At 34.2% G+C, this 23,190-nt stretch overlaps 3 protein-coding genes across 3 annotated transcripts; 2 read left to right on the forward strand and 1 right to left on the reverse strand.

Annotated features, from left to right (window-relative positions):
• The first annotated feature begins 7,006 nt into the window (after positions 1–7,006).
• LOC107896032 (uncharacterized) lies at positions 7,007–8,904 on the forward strand. Its single transcript, XM_016821215.2, has 3 exons — positions 7,007–7,352; positions 7,437–7,727; positions 8,291–8,904. Exons 1-3 carry the CDS (start codon positions 7,245–7,247, stop codon positions 8,849–8,851), a joined length of 960 nt encoding a protein of 319 aa, XP_016676704.1. The 5' UTR covers positions 7,007–7,244; the 3' UTR covers positions 8,852–8,904.
• A 117-nt stretch (positions 8,905–9,021) lies between these two features.
• LOC107895920 (pentatricopeptide repeat-containing protein At2g44880) lies at positions 9,022–11,271 on the forward strand. Its single transcript, XM_016821141.2, has one exon. It carries the CDS (start codon positions 9,262–9,264, stop codon positions 11,071–11,073), a length of 1,812 nt encoding a protein of 603 aa, XP_016676630.1. The 5' UTR covers positions 9,022–9,261; the 3' UTR covers positions 11,074–11,271.
• A 19-nt stretch (positions 11,272–11,290) lies between these two features.
• Positions 11,291–18,576, reverse strand: LOC107895827 (protein ARABIDILLO 1). The gene is made up of 12 exons (XM_016821069.2): positions 16,477–18,576; positions 16,168–16,326; positions 16,001–16,081; positions 15,744–15,875; positions 15,191–15,318; positions 14,633–14,720; positions 13,951–14,045; positions 13,621–13,684; positions 13,348–13,523; positions 12,240–12,461; positions 11,831–11,915; positions 11,291–11,708 (listed from the first exon to the last, which is right to left on the reverse strand). The coding sequence occupies exons 1-12, from the start codon at positions 17,824–17,826 to the stop codon at positions 11,532–11,534; spliced, it is 2,757 nt and encodes a 918-aa protein (XP_016676558.2). The 5' UTR covers positions 17,827–18,576; the 3' UTR covers positions 11,291–11,531.
• Positions 18,577–23,190: the final 4,614 nt, after the last annotated feature.

Genomic DNA, 23,190 nt, shown 5'->3' on the forward strand with positions numbered 1-23,190 from the left:
AATTGTATAAGCATTGAATCTTTAAGATTTGTGAATTCATGTCTAACCTTTTGATTGAATATGTGTTAGGATTTTGGATTCAAATTAAGTTGCATTATGCTATGTTTATTTACTTAAATTATGAATGAATGGTAAGATGTACTTTTTAGCCATACGAACTTACTAAGCTTAATAGCTTACTCTGTTTACTTCTCCATGTTTTATAGTGATTTCGAAGCTTGCTCAGATTGGAAGTTGTCAAAGATCTCGCCACACTATCCAACAATTGTTTTGGTACTTTTGGACTTAATGTATTTTGGTTATATGGCATGTATAGGTCATTTGGTTTATGAAAGCCTATATGTTTTGGTTATGTAATTAAGTCATTTAATATGGCTTGATTTGGTATATGATGGTATGTAAACATGTGTGTTTAGCCATGTGATTTGGCTTATTTTGATATACTTGGTTATGTAAATATGTATATATGGCCTTGTGAAATATGGTGTTTAGTTGCTATATGATTGTCTTTCTTGTGAGATTGTGTTTTGGTACCAAATAGTTGAAATTGATAATGTATTAGCATGCTAAGTATAAGGCAAGATAATGCATATATGAAAGTGACCATTTAGGTGAATTCTTGAATGTGATATGGGTATGTTTTGAAATGGAAAATTGTGATGTTTATGAGCATTATGATTGTTGGTATTGGTATAGCATGATTTGGACTTGGTTGAGATTGGTTTGAATGCCTATTGATGATATGGTCATATGCTATTTGGTATGTGTAGGTTAATGCCACTTTGGGTGAAAAATAAGGCTTGGAAAATGGCCTATTTTTGTCCACACGGGCAGAGACACGGGCATGTGTCTCAGCCGTGTGTGACACACAGCCAGGTGACACGGTCGTGTATCCCCTGGTACTTATTTAGAAATCAAGTCAGTAGCTTCACACAGCCTAGCCCACGGGCATGTGGCCTGGTCGTGTGGCACAAGTCAGTATACCCTCTAATTTTCACACGGCCTAGTACACGGCCTGGCACACGGGTGTGTGAGGCTACTTCGAAAGGTACAGGGTCGAACACGGGCTGTGACACAGCCATGTGATCCCATTTCGAACGTCCACACGGCCTGTGACACGAGTGTGTCTTCTGGTCATGTGAGACACACGGCCTGTCCACATGGGCTTGTGTCCCTTGCACTTTGAAAATTTTCTATGTTTTTCTAAAAATTTATTAAGTATTCGAATTAGTCATGAACCTCTTCTAATGCTTGTTTTGGGCCTCGAGGGCTCGTGTTAGGGACTATATGATTGTATTTGAATGAATTCTGTTTTGATTTGATAAATGTATATGAAATGTATGATTATTTAAAAAATAAGTCTGGTAATACTCGGTAACCCTATTTTAGGGATGAATACGGGTTAGGGGTGTTACAAACACCGCGGTAGCGATAAGGTCCTACAGGGTGACACCTCAGAAGGGGCCTAACATGTAAGACCATAGCTCAACTATGACAATTAGTATAGTTTGCCGAGACCATAAACACAGGATAGTCTGTCAAGACAATAAACACAGGGTAGTCCATCAGGACAGTAAACACGGGATAATCCGCGGTGACAGTAAACACGGGATAGTCTGCGGTGACAGTAAACACGAAGTAGTTCACTGGAACAATAAATACGGAATAGTCTGCTGGGACAATAAACATGGGGAAGTTCATCAAGTTGTCGAACATGAGGTAAAAGGGTGTAAGACCATAGCTCAATTGTAGCAACTAACATAGTCCATCGGGACATTAAATGCGGGGTAGTCTACTAGGACATTAAACATAGGGTAGACCATCGGGCAGTAATTATGGAAAATCACGTATATGGTAAAAGAGTTAGAAGGAAAATGAAAGTATTGGCAAGCGAGTTTGGGGAATTCGCCGAACATGGCAAAAGTAGTAGAAAGAGGGAACAGTCTGCCAAAACAGTAACTATGATAGTCGATAGGGCATAAAAGTGGTGACCCAGCAAGAATTCAAACATGTGAAACGATGTGCCAAAATGTCTTATACATAGATCATGAATAAGAATCTGTCATTGAGAGCCGCCAAAGAAGTGCTCAAAGAGGCTTTGTACGTAAGAGGGAAACCTTGAAAGGTTATTGGGAGACTCCCTTCCAATATAAGGCTCTTTGAAGCCAGATTTATGTGGGAAGGATTGATTTTTGATACCCCAAATACACAAAAGGGTAAAGAGGGGATAGTTAGAACCCCCTTTGACAGAAAAAAGTACTAAAAAGGTTAAATCAAGTGACAGATATGTTTGTCAAGACTATTTCTTTTTAAAGGGAACCTATTTAGGAAGTACAAACCAAAAGGCTAGTTCCATAGAGAACCATTGTGTGAGAGAAATCAAAATCTTGAATGGTCACCTAGCTAATAGTTCTCTAGGTATCGTAGGCCAAAACGACCAGAACAGATAGACATGATACATTGTAAAGCCAGAGTGTCATGAATAAGGTGGATACAATAAAGTAATCCAAACACTATTATACCCAAGTTGGACTTGGTCCACTAGGGTGGCGTGGGACCTCACTAGTTAACCTATCGGATGGAATGTTAGTAAATCTTTCAGGATTGTATAAGAAAAAGAGTTTGCTAAGGACTAATCAGACTAGGTATGACCACCAAAGAAGACATAACCAAAGGGTCATCAAGAGGGTAGGTGAAAAGACTACCTTATAAGGACTTGGTGGAAAGAATAATTCACACTGGGAATAGAAGATAAAAAAGAATAAAAGTCAAGGAAGGATAGAGTCTGCGGTTACAATGAGACACCTAAGAAACTGTCAAAACTGGTCAAAAAGCTATAAGATCAGCCAACAGAAGGTCGCTTAAAGGCCTAACCACTTATAAATGAGTCTGGGAAATAAATCGAAGGCCACCAATTTGGAATAATAGAAATTGTCCCTAGACGATCAGGGAGTTAAATGTGTTTAGTTTTTATTTTTATTCCTCCAGCAAGTTGGAGCTATTTTGCAAAGTTTAGTAAAGAAACTCACTAAATTCTTTCAAAGTTAAAGAAATTCGACTTATGTCTGCAAAACTCCAAGAGTGACCAAGGAACTTGAGGAGGGACTAAGCCAGACCACGTTAGATAAAGGACTATTGTCAGTAACGTGTCATGCAAATAGGAAAGGGGTAGCTTTAGAGGCTTCGCCTTGGGGTCGAATATATTGTAATTTAACATAACCTTTAAGGTTGAAATTGGAAATAATATTTATTTTAATTTAAGATTTATGTTGTAAGAGATTTGTTTTTTTTAATAAAGTCTGTATTTAACTTATTAAATCTTGAAATTGGTATTATCCCAAACCGGTCTATTTGTGGCACTCTACACTTGAATTCGGTGATTGGGTCGGGTGAGGGTGTTACACGTATAGTCTTTCACATGTTATTGATAATCATATATCGCATATAGAAACCTATAATACAATTTCATAACATTAATTCATTTCGAGCATCATTTGACTTATTCACAATTTATATCCCCTACTAACTTGACTCGGACTCGAACGAATACATAGATCTCAACCAACATACCAATTTGGCACCCAGTGCCTCACTGAAACGTCCGAAGTAAATAGATCGTGGCTATCGCTCATCGAAATAATCAAAGTAATAGTTGTGCCCAACACTCATCGAAATATAGTCGAAGTAACCCGTACTCAATCTATCATATGGCATGCCAACTATATTCGACTCTACTCAAACAATTAATAAGGTAACCAATTTTCTGATTTCATCACATAGCTCAATCATTTTATCTTTCTCATTTTATCACCAATTTCAATATTTAAACATATCGTATAACATGTTTCAACCCAATTCGATATCAAATCACATATACCAATTAATACATGCAATTTCTATTTTATTCAATTTAGTCCACTATCTCGATATGCAATCTCAAACATAGCAATTCCATTTACATAATCATTGTCAACTCACCTCAATGTCATATTATGCAAAATATCATAAATATGCAACAATTAAAAGTGATCCCGAATCAGAGAAATACAAATCAAAATCTCGTGTCACTCATCATCGACTCACGCTTTTCCTTTCCCTCTCGATAGCCTAACGTTATCTTTAGCTATGAATAATAATTCAACAATTATACAATATCAATTTTCCATCCAAATCACATTCAAATACAAAGCCAAACATATTTTGCAATTTATTGAATTTAGTCCCTAAATTAGGGACAAGCATAACTTTCGATCTAAAACTTCATATTAAAATTCGATTTCAATTTATTCATTAGGTACCTTCTAATTTCTATTCTTAGTTCAATTTCATAATAGCTTTTCATTGTATGCAATTTGGTCCCTAATGTAACCAAGCTTACAATCAAGCTTGTTAAGCTTTACAATTTAGTCATTTTCATAATTTAAGCTTAATTTCTATCAATTTCAAACCTAATTCATCCAATTCTCAACAATGAAAACTTATCAAAATTTCACTAATTGAAAAAAATTATGCATGAGCTAGTTAAATTGAGCTCTCATGATTCGATTTCCATAAAAATCAAAGAAAAATGGTTAGGGACTTACTTGAAATTAGATGACTGAATGCTAGAATACCTAAAGCTTCTCATTTTATTTTTGTTCTTTCCTTCGACAACTTGGGGGAAGAAAAGGAAGATATTTCATCTTTCTTCCCACTTTAATTGCTATTTATACTATATTTATCTTCAATTAATCTTAATGAACCAACTTGATTATGTTTTAGTTAATTAATCACTAATTACTCAAGTTTAATCACATCCATCATTATCATCCACTAATACCTATTCAAAAATGGTTTATTAACCATTTTGGTCATTTCGATAATTCTATCCAAGTCCCCAAGTCTTTTCCTAATTAAAAATCTATGGCAATTGGACTTTTACAATTTAGTTCTTGTGCTTTAATTAACTATAATTTTGGCTAAATTACTAAACTAAATTTCAATTCATCTATATGCTAATCCTGTAAATATATCTATTTAATATTTACGGACTCGATTTATAAAAATAAAATTTTAAAATCACATTTTTCCACACCACTAAAAATTGGATCATTATAAACCTTCTCAGCATGTTTGACCACCTCAATTTGCACTAGGTCAAACTCCACCATCTCAACCACCTTCCTGATTAGGACTGCAACCTTTGATAATGGAGGTTGTTGTATCCAATGATTCCTCCAATTCAACCATGTTTTGGCTGTAGCAGTTCAGGACTTTTCTTATCAAGGAAGGATTGAAGTTGTACCATCTTCCGAGCACAAAAGCATCCTGATAAATATTGCTCTGGTCATATGTGATGCTTCTCATTAAACTTGCATAAAATTCCAACCCGCTTGCGAGCATTGATTGAATTAACAAAAATATTTTAAATTTTAAAAAGTAGAAAAAATAAAAAATTATAAAATTCAAAATTGATCACATTGATCGACATTCACAAGTCAATTTTTTTTCTTTTTGAATTTCTATTTTTTTAATTTCTTTATATTTTCATTTTTTTAAATTTTCTAAATTTTTAACTTTTTTTTTAAATTTTTATGTTTTTAGAACTTTTTTATTTGTTCAAATTTTTTGCAATTTTTTTGATTTTTTTGCTAATTTTTTATTTTTATTTTTGAATTATATATTCATTTTTGAATTGTTTATAATAAATATTTTTTAATTTTGTTTATTTTTAAAATTTTTAAGTTTATTTTTATTTTTTTTGAATAAGTAAGAGGAAGACACATGTCATTTTTTTTTGTTTGCCTACATATCACATCCTAATTTGGCCATGTCACCCAATTATTAAAAAAGAAATGGTTTTAATTGTAGGGACCAATTTGTGTAATGAATGTTAATCTTAATGACCAATTTAAAATACTAAAAAGGTCTAAGGGCTGATTTGAAAAAAGTGACAGTTCAGATGTCAATCTATAGATTAAGCTTTTATTGAATGAATTATAAACGAACATCAATGAGATTATAAATGAACATAAATGAACTGAACGAGATTTATTTATCTTTAATTTATCTAATAAACGAGATTAAAAATTTTATTCATATTCATTTATTTAGTTCAATAAACGAACAAGAATCTAATTGTTCATATACTATTTACCGAGCGCTTTGTTGATTTATAATGCTAACCATAAATATGTGATATAACGTTATAAAAAGGAAAAAAAGTTACATAAGTTGTGTTGTGTAGTTGTCTGTGTACAAGTGGGTTGTTTTTCGTAATTTACATCTATTAGTTGTATGACCATCATTGAATTTGAACTCTCATTTTTGTATTATCCATGGCCATTTTATGTAGAGGAGAGCAATTTTGGAGAAAGCTGATTAAATTGATTAAATTGGTTTATTTAAGTTCGGTTTACGTGATTTAATTAGTTTTTCAATCATGAATTCAATTTTGTTGGTTATTTCAGTTTATTATTAGATTTTAAATTTTTAAATTCATTCGACCAAAAATAAGACTTAATTTAATATTTCTTTAATTATTTAAAATATATTTATAATTTATAATTCATAAAATAAATATAAATTATTTCAAGTTCAATAACTAAAGTCAGTTAAGTTGGTTAACCGACCAACCTAAAGTTAGTTAAGTTACATCAATTTTTTATCTCTAATTCAATTGAGTTGATTTTTGTATATTATAATCAGTTAAGTTGGTTTAATAAAAAAAAAAAGACCAAATCAAAAAAAAATGCTCTCTTTTAGTTTTATGTTTCATGGTTTAATAAAAAAAATAAATCGAACGAAAAAATCAAATACTCTCCTTAAATATATTATCTATATTCAAAATTCATGGTTTCTTCATAGTCTTTTTAAGATCCATATTTGAAGTCTGTATTATTCTTCCTAATAATATTATCTCTAATATTTAAACTTCTCCAATACATTCATTTTTGCTTTTAATTTAGTATTCAATTTAATTAGGAGTCTACAAATTATATAAATAATAACTAAATTGGCTCATATTGGCCGCATTGAGCTAGATCTGAATTTGCACCTTAGCCCAACATTCAAGTATCGTCCTACAAAACCAGACCGAACCCAATATATTATTCTCTTTAGTTTCTCTGAGCATCTCGGTTTCTCTACGTTCTTTCTTCACCCAGATAACGATTTTCTCTCATGTTAGAGTTCCAACCTTAACACAACTGCAACTTTCTCTTGTTTTTTTTTTCTTTTAGACCGAACAACCTTCTTTTATTTCCATGGATCGTTGGAGTGGTGTTTTCAATGTGAAATTAGCCCCAAACTGTAAAAATTACTACCGAATCGCCGCATCTCTCTGCTTCTCCTCTGCTTCCAAATCCCTAACTGTAAGTTTCTTTCGTTTTTCTTTCTCTCAAACTTGAAAAGCATGGTTCGAAATCTATAATATACCGTGAGATGATTGGAAATAGGTGCCATCAGCGAATGCCATATTTTTCAATGGAGACAGAGTTGAAGGGACAAGGAACCCTGTGGTTGAGAGGCTATCGGATCTGCAAAACGTAGCTCAAGTTTTGGTTTCTAAATTTGGCGGGTCTGTTAATGCTTGGGTCATCCAGGCTTCCATTTTCAATGGACCTTTTGCAGTTTACAAGGATTTTATCCCATCAGTCAATCAGTATGGTGAGCCTAAATCATATTCTCCTGTTGGATTCCCGGCTTCTACATCAGCTGTCTCTCTCTTATCAAATTGTCTTCAACAGGTATATGCTTGACTGAAAAAACTGGGTAAAAACAATTTTTAAGTACTCTCAATTTCATATTAAGCAAATGGTTATCACAAAAATTTTGAATTTGAAAGTAAGCAATTAAGGAGAATTAATAATATATTTATATTTTGTATTAATTATTATAATTTTAATTGGTATAATAATATATTTAACTTCAGATATTTATATATTCTACATAAATATTGAAATAATGTTTAAATATAGCGTTCTAACTTTTTTAAATCAAGTGACAAAGGCTGAATTAATTAAATTAAGATAAGGAAGATTAATTTTTTTATAATTAAATTTATTATTATATTAATGAAAATATATATAATTGATAAAAAATATTACTGTTATAATTAATTGTCTTTAGTTATTTACTTTTAAAATTAAGAAGATTAAAATATTTTTGTATTTGATAGAGAGTAATTTGCTTAATATTAAAATTGAGATGGAGCTTTTAAACAAAAAGCAAATTTGATGAAATAGCACATATTGGTATAACGTCTTTGCTTGGATTGTTCCCATGTACTAAACTTATATCATTATTGCAGGCAGAAGATGTAGTTTCAAGTGGAACGAAGAAACCATGCTCCATTAGTTCATCATCTACATCACGACCCAAAACCGTAGTTCTTGGTTTCAGCAAAGGTGGTACTGCAGTTAACCAGCTTGTGGCTGAACTTGGTTCTTTGGATGACAAATCCCACATAAGAGAACAGCCTGCAGGGGTTAATGTCCAAGAGGAGGTTCAAATACTTCCCACGACTAAGGAAAGCTTATTAAACAGCATCACTGAGATTCATTACGTGGATGTGGGGTTAAACTCTTGTGGTGCATACATCACTGACCAAGACGTGATCGAAAGGATATCGAAACGGGTTGCGGATGGAGGCCCCAGGGTTCGTTTCTTTCTGCATGGAACTCCTAGGCAGTGGTGCGACGGCCGCAGAATTTGGATACAGGATGAGAAGAACAGATTGTATCGTATGATTGAAAGCGAAGATGAGAAAAGTGGTGGGAAATTGAAGGTGTGTGAGAGATTTTATTTTGCTGATAGGAAGCCTGATATGCAGATGCATTTTGAAATTATTGAAAAGATGGATGTTAGTTGATTGAATAATAATAATAATCTGAATTCAAAATAATCCAAAATTTGAACCCAAAATTGCTCGATTTAAACAAATTCAACCACTCGGTTTCATTTTCTTTTACTCGCTTCTGTTTTGCATGGAGCAGTCAACTCCCTTGTTGGGTGTTACGTATTAAAACTCTAAACTCTGAAGGTAGCCACTTTATGTCGGTATTTTTACCGGCAATCACCTCTGTTTCGCAGGCGAAGAGGAAAAAGTATGCAAGACCGTGGTGAAGATATTATAAGATTAGATAATAAACCCGTATAAAAATTAAGGGGAAAGTAGCATTTAACTATTTAAGGCAGTTCCTTTAAAATTTTTAAACAAATTCAAATGATTTTTCTGTTCGAAATCTAAGCCAAAGGGACAAAAAAAAGCGGCGTTGATAGATGAGAGATAAAGAAGAACCACACTTGCAGTTGCACTCGCTATGGCGTCCGGTCGAGAGAAAATGCATGTTTCTTCTCCAACAAAAGAACACGAAAACCACTCTCCTCCAAATCCACGCTTTCATGCTCCGTCACTCCGTCGAAACCAACCTTAATATCTTCACTAAGTTCATCAGGGCATGCGCTTTTATTTCCTCTCTTTCCGCTATAAACCACGCCCGCCGCTTGTTCGATGTTAGGCCTCACCGAAACGACACGCTTCTTTGCAATTCTATGATCAAAGCCCATCTGGGTGTCAACCAATTTACCCAATCTTTCACTCTTTATAGAGATCTTAGGAAAGATGAGGAGGGTTTTGTTCCCAACAAGTTCACATTTTTGACCCTTGCGAAGTCTTGTGCTTTAAACATGGCAGTCTGTGAGAGTTTACAGATACATAATCACGTGATGAAATTTGGGTTTTGCTTGGATTTGTATGTTTCAACAGCTTTGCTTGATATGTACGCAAAGCTTGGAATCATGGGTTCAGCAAGAAAGGTTTTCGAAGAAATGCCTGACAGAAGTGTAGTTTCATGGACAGCTCTGATTTGTGGCTATGCAAAAGCTGGGAATATGGAGAGAGCAAAGAAGCTTTTGGATGAGATGCCTGAGGAGGAGGATTCTGTCTTATACAATGCTATGATTGATGGGTATGTTAAGTTGGGAGATTTGGATTCGGCTCGAAGTTTGTTTAATCAAATGCCAAATAGGAACGTGATTTCTTGGACTATCATGATTAATGGATATTGCAATAGTGGTGATGCTGTGTCCGCCAGATTGTTATTTGATTCCATGCCCGAAAAAAACCTAGTATCTTGGAATGCAATGATTGCTGGGTACTGTCAGAATAGGCAACCTCATGAAGCATTGAAATTGTTTCATGAACTGCAATCGACCACATTGTTTGAGCCAGATAAAGTTACCATTGTGAGCATTCTTCCACCTATTGCTGATTTGGGTGCTCTTGAATTGGGTGAATGGGTTCACCATTTTGTTCAGAGGAAGAAACTTGATAGAGCAACCAATGTATGTACAGCACTTGTTGATATGTATGCAAAATGCGGAGACATAAATAAAGCGAAAAAAGTTTTTGATGAGATGCCAGAAAGAGAAATAGCTTCATGGAATGCTTTAATAAATGGATATGCTGTAAATGGGTGTGCCAAAGAAGCATTGGGTGTATTTTTGGAAATGCAGAATCGAAGAATCGTGCCAAATGATGTGACCATGATTGGTGTTTTGTCTGCTTGTAACCATGGTGGTCTGGTGAAGGAAGGTAAGAGGTGGTTTAAAGCAATGGCAGATTTCAGGCTCACCCCGAAAATCGAGCATTATGGTTGTATGGTTGATCTGTTAGGGAGGGCGGGATGTGTGGAGGAAGCAGAGAAGCTGATAGAAAGTATGCCATATGAAGCCAATGCAATAATTCTCACTTCACTCCTATTTGCATACTGGTCCTTGAATAATGTTGAAAGAGCAGAGAGAGTGCTAAATAAGTTGGTCCATATGGAGCCAACTAATCACGGCAGTTACGTGATGTTAAGGAATTTGTATGCCGCTGAGAAAAGATGGGAAGATGTAGAAGAAATTAGGAGAGAGATGAGAAGGAATGGGGCTAGAAAAGAGGCTGGCTGCAGTCTTATTGAGGTTGATAGGAGGGTTTTGGAGTTTGTATCTGCAGATAAACTGCATCCTCAATGGGAATTGATACAGTCTGTGTTGCTGCAGTTGCGGATGCACATGAGGGGACAACCAGAGATGGAAGCTGCTTAAGTCGAAGAATGTTTTCTTTTTCTAATGATGCTTGGGCAAAGCTCAAAGCTAAAGCAACTACAGGGAATAATTTCATTAGCTAATGATGTTCTGTGCATGAGATTAGAGCTCTCAACTAGGCCAATCGAGTTGAATTTTGATCAAGACAAATCCCCATCTGCAATTTGAGTCACTTATAATTCGAATCATTTGCGATAATTCAATTTTAACATTTAAATTATTTGGTTTCAAATAATTTTAAGTTTTCATAACGGCATAAATTACATAATTGTTCCAATTAATACAAAGACAAATGATGAGTTACATGCTTACAAATCCTCATGCAAAGATTAGTTGCAGGGAAGGAGAAAGTAAATTTATTCAATCCTAAAAGTATGAAAATATTGAACAGACTTCGTATATTTGAAATGTTACAGTGGCATCTGAAACCCTTGGCTAACACTAAGGTGGTTCCTGAATTAGATGGAATGTTCTACTTGGTGGTGCTCAAGGTTTCGGAGTACGATTCGTGCAAAGATTTTAGCCTCAATAGGAGCATTTGCTGCTGCGGCTGCAGAACGTAGAACCCTTGCCGCTCCAGCACCCTGCATAAGGCTAGCATGGTGCACTGCATGTCGACCACCAGGGATGGTAAACTGCAATTATCGAATAAAATTATATATATAATAACCGACAAAGGAACATGTAAAAATCCCTTGGGAGTAATATTTTAGCAATATATATTATGCTTAAGAAGGAAATCATAGATATAAATTACCTGGAGTAGAGCAAAAACAGCACATGACTTGAGTATTGAAGATGAGTTTCGAAGCATGGAGACAAATCTTCCAATTTCAGCCCCACTAAGGAATATAAAAAGTTAATTCGGGGAGGTGACAATAAAGCAAGCATGACATGAAGGAGAGAGGGCTAGCATAAAAAAGCGACCACCACTATTCAACATGATTAATGAATTCCAGGCACTAAAGAATAGCTGGAACAGGATTTTAATAAAGAAAATTTGGTAAGTGAGCAGCAAACTCACTGAACTGGTTATTTTATCGAGTGTCGCACAAACGTAGACAGATATCATACTGGGGTTATCTTTTTGTAACTTCATTTAATTAAGAACATAATTATCCCGAAAGTACAGATGCTTCTGCAATACAAACAGAGAAAAGGCAGACCTGCATCTTAGATGCCCTGCTTCTTGAATGCGAGCTTTTTCAGTTACTTGTGCCAATGCTGCTGGAGCTGATGAAACAGCTGCTGCTGCAAATGCTTGTGCATCGGAGAATCTGAGAATAAAAGCTTCGATATGCTTCAAAGCCAGTCTTCTGGGCCCATCCATGCTCACACTCTTTAAACTGCTTTCTGATGATGTGACCATTGGTGTAAACTCATCAGTTCTGCTTAAAATATCATTCAGAGAAAAAATATTACCAAGATGGCTATGGATATTATTTAACAAGATACATGGATATTAACATGTTATGATATCTTGCAATGCATAATAAACCACCAACTGCTTGGTCATATCAACCTCATCTATCAGGATATTCATCATTCTGGCGCTTCGATTTATCTTCTACCAGATAGCAACTCTCAGAAAGTAATTTCTGAAAAGAAAACTATTTAATACCCTTTAAAGTCACTATTGCCAATGTCATCTAAAATTTCAATTCAATCTATCAAAGAGTGTTTCAGTAAGAATTACTCTATAAGTTTAATTAATCGGTTGGCTTAATCTTTAATGTGCACCTCTTATTCAACCAAGGAGGATATATAAAGGAAAACCACATATGCCCCAAGATTTGAAGGTAAAAACCAAAATTTAACTATCACTGTTTACACTCCATAAAATGTGAATGTAGCTTCCACAAGTTCTAATTGATCTTAACTCATTACTTAGGTAGGAATAATGGTCAGCATCCACATCAGGCTCTAACAAAACCTGTAACAAAGCTATTGTCTTTTTTTTCTCTGAACTTAACTGAAAGATCTATGAATAGAAACATATAATTTTTATCCATATATAACTTTACTGATTTGCTCTGTTTTTAAGCTGTTATAAGGATAGAGATAAATTCCAGCTTTCAGCCTTTGTTAAAAATGGTCTTTAACCTTAAACTTCATCATGATAAGGAACACTACAACAATATAATATCAATTACATATTATAGTGATCAGCATACAAGTAAACTTAACACTACAAGGTCCTGAAAACAATCTAGACAGAAAATAGAGAAAGATATGTTAGTTAAACTTTATGCAATTAAGGATAGCAACGATTACCTTCCATCAAACATGTATGCCAGTGCCAATGCAGCCATGAAGCATGCCATCTTTGATTCTGATGTCAAACAAAGATGAACAAGTGCAGGAACCCCACCTTCTTCAACTATCCGAAGAGCATTACTATGGTTAAAAGCAAGGTTCCAAAGAGCCCCTGCTGCAGTTTCATGAACATCCTGAAAGTGAAAGCAAAAGTTAAGATCAACTAAGATTCCACCGAAACAAAAATAGATTATGCACAAACTATGAGCGCGGGATTATGAAAATGCTTACTTCAGCATCAGAGCGAGCAAGAGCAATCAGAGGTGCAACACCACCTTCTTGTCCAATAGCAATGCTGACAAAGAACGATACAAATAGCATCAATATTCTGCCTATTAGCTATGGCATCACAAAATGAGAATATCTTATTGAATAATGTATGAACTAGAAGAAAAATGCAGTTGTGCCGTTAACATTAAGAAATTCTTTAATACAGTTCAGCCTATTATCCAGTAAAAAACTTCCATGTCTTATCATGAAGCTTTGGTAGTGGTAATCATGATAATTATTGCCAACTTCCTCGTAAGTCATGTCCACATACAGAATCAAAAACTGCAATACCTGTTGGCTTCTGACACTGACAATCCCCAAAGAGCACCAGCTGCCCTCTCTTGAAGACCTGGGGAAGCATTTGAACAGGATTGGGCTAGAGTAACCTGCGCAAAAATAATAATAAAAGAAATTTAGAGAAAAAATCAATACCCTTAAGATGTAATGAGCTCTTTAACAAATGAAGCACATATTAGTATCACGACAAAAATTTTATTCCGATTGGCTCTACCAGAGAATATCATGAAGCCAAGAGCATAATTCAACTAATCTTCAATTAAAATTAATCAATTTCCATAGCACTTCACTGTAGTGGTTAATATTATTTCAGGATTCAGACTTTTGCACCATCTCACCAAAACAAGGGAAAGGAATGAAACATCAAATATGTCTATTGGAATCCAGGCATACATGAAAGAGAAAGCTTCAGATGACTAAGACACATCCACTCCACATTTAAACATATAAAGGTAAATTAAGGAATTACTGCAGTAAACATAATTTAAGTCTATGGAGAACAATTTGCCCAAGCAAAATTTATGTAATCTGTACACCAAGTTACTGGATATTTGGAAGCCTTTAAATGGACCACCAACAATTATCCACTTTTTGTTTCACATAATGGTAACCAAGACTAGCCCTGCTTAGATGGAGAAAAAAATAGGGGCTAAAAAAAAAAAAAAGAAAATTATACCAAGGCCTCAATACCACCACCAGCTGCAATTGCTTCTCGATTTCTGTCGTCAAATGATAAATTCCACAATGCACCAGCAGCTTCTTGCCTGTTTCAATCAGCAGATATCATATACATTAAAACAAACCTATTAAGGAAACACAACATAATTTTGTGCATGGAGAAAAAAGAACCTAAGGTCTATGATTATAGACAGGATTTATTATTGTACATCAGCACGAAAAAGGAAGAGAGCTGAAACAATATTGTCGGTCCACGAGATGAACAGTGACCCTATGTACAGGCAAAAGCATCTAAAAAGTTGTATAGAGATAGCAACATGTTCAGCAGAAGAGAATCAGAACTTTGGACAGGAATCTGATGGAACTAGAGGGAACAATCAATGAAAACCTAGGACAGAAAAGCTTTCAGCTCCAGCCAAAATCAATTCTAAAGCATCAGTTCTATGCTGCCAAATACAGCAAAAATTATAATGAGAAAATGCACTTACACTAAAGATGCGGAAATGAAAGCATTTAAGATATCAAAGAGCCAGAAGAAACATGTAAGTTAAATTACCTGACACCTTCATGAGGAGAACGAGTAAGCTGAACTAGTGCTTCAAGAGCACCAGCCTCTTGTCCTACAGCAGCATTGTTACTGTTGCTATCACCATGAGCAGCCAAATTTGCTAAGGCCCGAGCAGCCTAGTATTTTTAGACATGACATTAAACAACTCGCAACAAACATGCAGTACTTGTACACAACTAATACTAGAATGCTGAAAAGGAAAAAAATGGAATATTGAATTTAGAAGCTTTCCTAATTCCATGACTACCAGAGAGATGAATGCATTGCATAATTAGCATTTGCACATGATAGGATGCTTAGCATCAAAGAAGTGCAGTATGGCATTGATAAGGGTACTAACAAAGTTTTCAACAATCTAGAACAATGTGACAAAATACTCTAGATACTGTGGTATCAATTTCAGAGTTGTTGAGACTAGGTGTTGTAACAAAGAAAAATCAGATAACTCTAATAATTTCTAATCAAAACAATTCAATGGAACTTTAGGGCATATATCATGCAGAGTCAAAGGTGCGCTTCTTAATCGTGAAAGTAACAGCACCTGTTCTTGCACTCCTTCAAACTTGCAACTACAAGCAAGCATCACCAATGCATGCACACCTCCTGCAATGGCAACTTCCGTACTACATTTATCATCGGCTGCCAAATTTGCCAAGGCACCAGCTGCATGCTCCTGAAAACGGAAAAAGGAAATCACGATCCAACCAATGAAGTATAAGCCTGAAACCGTGTGCTGATGCTCACATGGTATTGAAAAATAGCACACAAACCAAATACATTGCATAAAGAGAAACATACAAGAACTCCATCACAACCAGAAGACCATTTGAATATAAGGTCAACCAAAGCTTTGACTCCACCAGCTTCAGCAATTGCAGCCTAAATTGTTAAAAAAGAAAGTGATTAGAACTAGAGATCAAAAGATTATGTTCCCAGGTATGAGAAAAGGTGCTGATAGTACAAACCTTGTGCTCTTCCCCGACAGAAAGGTTCCATAGCCCTCCAGCAGCCTCCTCAGCTACCATCCTGTTCATGGACCTCGCCAACAAAGCAAGGATATTAATTCCTCCTTCTTCAGCCACAGCTTTTGCAACATTTGCATTCACTGACAAGTTAGCTATAGCCTACACCATCCAAAAGTCCAAATCAACTATATCGAATAATCCTATAGGCAGTAGAGAAAATCAGATAAAAGGAAGGAATATGATGTAGTTGTTACTGTGAGGATAAAACCATAATTTTTCAAAATAATATATACATATATATATAAAAACCTTTGCAGCCTCAGATTGTAGCCCTTCCCGCCAACATTTCGCTAGGTTCAGAAGAAGTCGGATGCCACCATCTAGCATAACTGCTTCAGCCCTTCTGCAATCTATGCTAGCATTTTCATCATCAATAACAACAAAAGTCGCAAGTCCAGTGGCTGCCCTTTCTTGAACATCCTCTTGTGAGCTCTGCATTAAGCTGAGCAACAGTGCCGCTCCTTGCTTAAGCCAGAAATCATCAAGACCTTGCGGATTGCTCTCAGCAGTACGCAAAAGTGTATGAGATAGGATCCATTCAAGCCAAGTCATGATCTCAATCAAGTTTTTATCTTTTTTCTTTGAGCACCTCCAATCTAAAAGCACGTTCCTCCCTTTTTTTGTGGTGTCGGCAAATAAAGAAGATAGTTCGATAAAAATATCTGAAAAAAGAGAAAGCAACAATTTCCCTTTGGTTTTAATTGTGCTAACACTAGTGTCCTCTTCAAGAACCGGACAATTTAAAGCACACAAAACCTTCAAGCTCTGGGATGAGAATAGTAATCTAGAAACATCAGTTGAACCAATATCAGTTCTTGAAACATCCAACCCGATCAATTTAGGCAGCTTGTGCCATAGATGTGAAACCACACTCCAGTTCATATTTGACGACCCTGCAACAGAGAGAAACCGGACAGATAAAATATTTCCCAAGGCTGCCTCATCAACATTCAAACAATCAAGGAACCCAATGTCAATCAGATTAGGACAGTGCTTAGCCAAAGCGTTGATTGCATCGGCAAAAACATCCTTTATTCCAGATAACCGAAGTTTCTTCAGCTTTGGACAGCAAAAAGCTATTGCTTTTATAGCATCACCAGTGATCCTTTCACAAAAGTCTGGACCGAGCTGAATACTTTCCAGAGCCTCATGTCGAGCAACAATCACAGATAGAGTGGCATCAGTTATTTTCCTGCAGTAATCACCATTTATTTCACACAAGTTCTTAGATTGAAGATGAATTACTGCATCAGCAGACTCTGCCCCTCGAAACTTTATCTTTTGAAGATTTATACACCTGGGGGCAAGTGAAGTAGCCATTGTAGTATCAAATTTATGAGCACGGACATCCAATGAACTCCATAAACATTGAGAAGCAGCCAAAACCCTCCATGCCCTACAAGTCGATGACAAACTCGCCCGATCACGATAATTCAGCCGCGAAAATAAGTGAATCACTGTATCATCAGGTAAGATTGTCCAATCAACAACCCCATTTCTCTCAGTACCTAAATCCTCAACTCCGGTTTCATAGCAACTTAGTGAGACAACGCCATCCTTCCCTTTATTTGCCACCTTGCGCCGCACCCTACGACTCATATCTTTTGATCAATCTAATAACAACTTCAGATGCCGAAATCCTTGCAAGTTGCAACCTCGAAGCAACTTAACCCTATAAGACTATAACCACTCGATGCACAAACAAGGAACTAAAATACACAAACGCTTCAAACACAAATACCCAATTCATAAAACCACTAAAGAAGCATAGAAGACAGAAAAAAGCAACAGTCTTTGGCCTCAAAAACCCTAACCCTCTAACCAGCAATCGAATATTGTATGTATGTCACACGCAACAAATCTTGAATTTTGATAATTTACAACAATCGACAAACTCAACAACCAAATAACATCTTGAATGATAAATGCATTGCAGGGAAGGAAATCGAACGTCTCTTCTCAAACATACGAGATTCCAGGGCCTTCTGGGTACGTGGGTGAACCATTAAAAATCTCGTAACTTTCAGATTAAATCACTAAGCCCTTTTTCTTTTTCTTTTTTTATCGGATGGCATTGAAAGAAGCTTCAATGAAAGCACGAAAAATAGGCAAAGAAATGAACCATCCCTCAAGCCATGTGTCTACAACTCTGTTGGTTAATAATTTCCATTTTGTGTTAGGCACGCAAGGAAGAGAGATAGAGAAGGATAATGGGAAAAATTGTAGCGACAAATTTTTACAGCATTATATTAAGATGAACAAATCATGGGCTGGGCAGACAAGAGGTTTTTCTTCTTTTTTCTTTTTTTCCCCCTTTTATACATCAATGGAGATATATACACATATGCAAACACATATATTGAGTCCTCATTCCATTGCAGAATGTAAATTTTATTGTCGTTACGTTACAGTCAACATACTTTATTGAGTTTCTTATATTAGTCGTTAATTGGTGTCAACATATCATTTTGGTCTTATTTGTACTCCTATACATAACTCTAGTATGCATGTTCATTTAATTGAATAGTATTTATATTATAGTATTTGAAACAGTTGAACGGATAATTGGTTGGTCAAAAATCGATTCGAACAGATTAATTAACTAGTCGAATCAATTTTTTTATTTTTAATAATTTATTTAGTTTCCAATGAACTAATAACTTGATCGGTTCGACCATCAATTCAAATTATTTTTGTGTACCAAAACATTAAATAATATTTTCTATGCATAATTCTAAGAGATTCGATTCCATTTCATTCTAATGGTAAAATTGAGATTTAACATTGATGTCTCAAGTATTGAGTCTTATAATACGTAAATATGATGTATGAGTTCTCTCTTAAATTTATTTTGAATTTATGTCTCACTATATGTGATGTAAGTTTATCCCGATTATTATAATATAGCTCATATATATTATAGTTTTTCAATTTATTGTGTTTTATAATATGTATTATTTGTATCTATGAACTAGTTTTCAACTTATTGTGTTTGTATTGTTTAAATTATAGATATAATATCTAATCTAATACTTATATTTAAGTATTTTACTGAGTTAGTGTCACCCTTAACGGGTTACAACTCAGTTGTGAAATCATAAAAATATCACTTGTTTTAAATTATCATCTAATATTATTATGATGACATTTTTTTTCTTTCCATATTTGTTATAATCTTATTACTTATATTTAAAATTTGGGTAAATTCACCAACAGTCACCCAACTTTGGGGTAGCTGACAAGACAGTCACCTAGGTTTCATTTCAATTACTCAACTTTCAAAAAGTTACGAAACAGTCACTAACATTATAAAAAAGTGACAAAATAGTCACTGATTAACAGTTTCCGTTAGGGTGTTAACGGGATGCTGACATGGCAAGTTAACCAGCTGATGTGGCAAGTTAACTTGTCACATTGGTGAAGAGGCTGATGGGTCTTGGTTTGGGGCGAGTTTAGGGAAAAAAATTGAAGGGTTATGGGTTTAAGGGTAAAAAATTAGAAACATATTAGGATTAAAGGGATTTGGGGAAAAAATCGATTTGGGGAAATTTCGATTGTGATTTAGGTTGGTTTAGGGTTGAAACTAATTCGAGAATTAGTTAAGAAGGGTTTAGGGTTAGAAATTGATTCAATAATCGATTAACAGGGTATAAGGGTTTAGGGTATGATTGGTTTTTTTGCTTGGGGATAATTTATTATAGGGTAAATTACACCAACAGTTGGGTGATTATTGGTGTAATTTACCTAAAAAAAATGAAGAATTGTGTCATTGGCTTTTTGTTTCTAAAATCTGAATTTCCAACGAGCATATATGGCAAAAAAGGTTATAATATTTGTCTGAACTGTTTTGGAGAAAATATTTTCTTAGGTTCTGTTTTTTTTTAAACGCCTCTATCTCTTTGTTATCAGCAATCAACCACATTAGTTTTTAGGAACAATTTGGGGAGAGAAGAGCTTTGTAGAACTGTTAATTTTTTTTATATCTTTTGACTTCTTAGCCAATATTCTTAGTGTTCTTCATCCAAAGCAAATAATTGGGTGATTAACTTCGCTTCTAAATTGCCATAGCAGAAAAAAAAGTCCTGGTATAGTTCTTTGAAAGGAGAATCTTGTTGGTGGTTGAGTGAATGAGAAGGTGAAAGGAAATAAGTGAGGAGCTTGAGGTTGAATATGAGATACAATGAATGGAGGGTCATTAGGTCTACATACAGGGCATCTCCATTTTTCCTCTTCTCCTTCTTCTTCTTCTCTCTTCTTCTTTTTCTTTTTCTCTAACCTTAAAATGGTGCTGGTAGGGCTATTAAAGTGAGAGTATCTAGCTAGCTGGATAGTTTTTTTACACCAATGACGCTGTCAGTTGCCATGTCACTTTGTTGTGACGTCTGTGACAGAAAACGGCAAAAAGGACTGTTTTGTAACTTTTCAAAAGTTGAGTAACTGAAATGAAACCTAAGTGACTATTTTGTCAGCTACCCCAAAGTTCGGGGGCTGTTGGTGTAATTAACCCTTAAAATTTTCACTGAGTTGGTTAATCCTTAACCAAGTCACCAACTCAATTATAAAATTACAAAATACCCCTTTAGTTTAAATTATAATTAATATTATTATGATGGCATACTTGTTTTTTTATACTTTTATACCATTTTTAAAATACAAGTTTGTCATTACTCCGTCTATATTCTTTATTAAACAAATTTTAAAAGAAAATATTTGTAACATAAAATATTTCATTTCACCCACATCATGGGTATGAAAAAATCTAGTATATTATTTGTGCTTGTACTCCTCAAAAACTTATATATGATTTTCAAATAATATATTTGGTTTTATGCAAAGACGAAGTCAGAAAAATTTTTTAGGAGGCTGAAATTAAATTGTATATTTTTACGATGGTAAAAATGTAATTTCACCATTTTAATATCTATATCTTTATAATTTTTAAAGGATTAAATCAAATTTTTATCATTTTTAGAGGGGGCCAAAGTGTAATTTTACCTTTACTAATTTAAATTTTTATAAAATTTAAAGGGACCAAAATAAAAATTTTCCATTTTAAGAGTCTCGGGACCCTGCCAACTAGAGGTGTGCATGGGCCGAGCCGGGCCGGGTTTGGGTCGGGCCCAGACAAAAATTTAGGCCCACTTTCTAGGCTCGGGCCCGGGCCTAAATATGGGCCTAAAAATTTGTCCAAGCCCGGCCCAAAATAAAATTGTCAAGCCCGAGCCTGGCCCTGCTCATATTAAATTTTTTTTTTAGCTTATTTCATTAAATAAAAATTTTAAAATATAATAAATCAAATACATTTAAAAACATGATTATATTAAAATTGAAAATAAAATATAAATATGATTAAAAATAATATATATATATATATATATATATATAAAACAACAAGAACTCTTTACTGCTTAAAACAACAAAATGCCAAATTCAATTAAAAGATAAAAAGAGATTTTTTCCATGTTATGGAAATGGAAACCCACATAATATATAGATTTTACATCACAGGCTCGATTGCCTAGCCCTCACAACCTCATTCAAGTTGGCTGATCATGGACCAAACTTTCATCAAGTATAGGTAAACAAGTTTTAGAGCCTGATGCTAACCAGCTAGTGCATAATCTGATCCTTTGTAATTTACTTTTTTACAAACAAATACATTCTACGCATTACAACATGCCTAATCTTCATTGTAATGAACAATTTCAACATCATAATAGTTTGTTTATATGGAAAACAAAAAATTTTCACATAATAGACTAGTATTTTATATAACAGACCACTCAGTAATACTATAAGTTCCAAAACGTAAACAAGCAAGAGCAAATTTATATCATTTACCTTGACAAAGTATTCTTCACCAATGAGGAAATTTATAAGCAGTAAAGTGTTCTTGTTGATATATATATATTAAAAATAAAATTTAAAAACAAATAAAAAATTATACTAAAACAATTCTTAAAACAATACACAAATTAAAAATATAATAAAAAGTGATTATATTAAAATTGAAAATAAAATGTAAATTTGATTAAAAATAATATATATATATATAGTATATAATTCAGGCCGGGCCCGGGCAAAAAAAAATTTACCCGAGCCCAGCCCATTTTCTAAACGGGCTTCATTTTTTTGCCCAAACCCATATTTCGGGCCTATATTTTTACCCAAACCCTTTCATTTTTCGAGCGGGCCTTCGGGCCGGGTCGGGTAGCCCGGCCCATGCACACCTCTACTGCCAACCCCCTAGCTACACCCCTATTTTTATGTTCTAATTTACATTTTTCAGGGATAAATATCAAAATTATACATGAACTTTAATATAATTTGTAATGTTATACATTAACTTTAATTTAATGCATTTGTATACATCAAACTTTAATTTTGATTCAATTTTCACATTTCACTAACCACATTATCTCTATGGTACAAATTTCCGTTAAGTCATATGTATATTGCTTATATGACCTTTTATTAGGTTAAAGAACAAATAAGCAAATTTAAATTATTTCCACCTAGATTAAAAAAATAGGAGAAATAAAAAACCCTTTTCTCAAGTGTGCTTATTTTTTTAATCTAGGAGGAAACAATTTAATCTAATAAAATGTTATGTCGACAATTTACACATGATTTAATGAAAAATTGTACCACATAGATAATAGGGTTAGTGAAATGTGAAAATTCAACCAAAATTAAAACTTGATGTATACAAATGTACCAAATTAAAGTTGATATATAATATTAAAAATTGTATCAATGTTCATGTATAATTTTGATATTTATTCTTTTTATTATATATTTAATTAATTGAGGTGGTTTTTGCATTACTTTTTTAATATTTTAAAATTTATAATAATAAATTTAATCCCTTCAAAAATAATAAAATTATAAATTAATACATAATAATCTTTATATTTTGAAATCTCAAAATTTTATAATTCAAAATTTATCACCCTAACTTTC

The sequence above is a fragment of the Gossypium hirsutum genome, chromosome A08 (genome assembly GCF_007990345.1).
Source record: "Gossypium hirsutum isolate 1008001.06 chromosome A08, Gossypium_hirsutum_v2.1, whole genome shotgun sequence".
NCBI classification, from domain to species: Eukaryota; Viridiplantae; Streptophyta; class Magnoliopsida; order Malvales; family Malvaceae; genus Gossypium; species Gossypium hirsutum.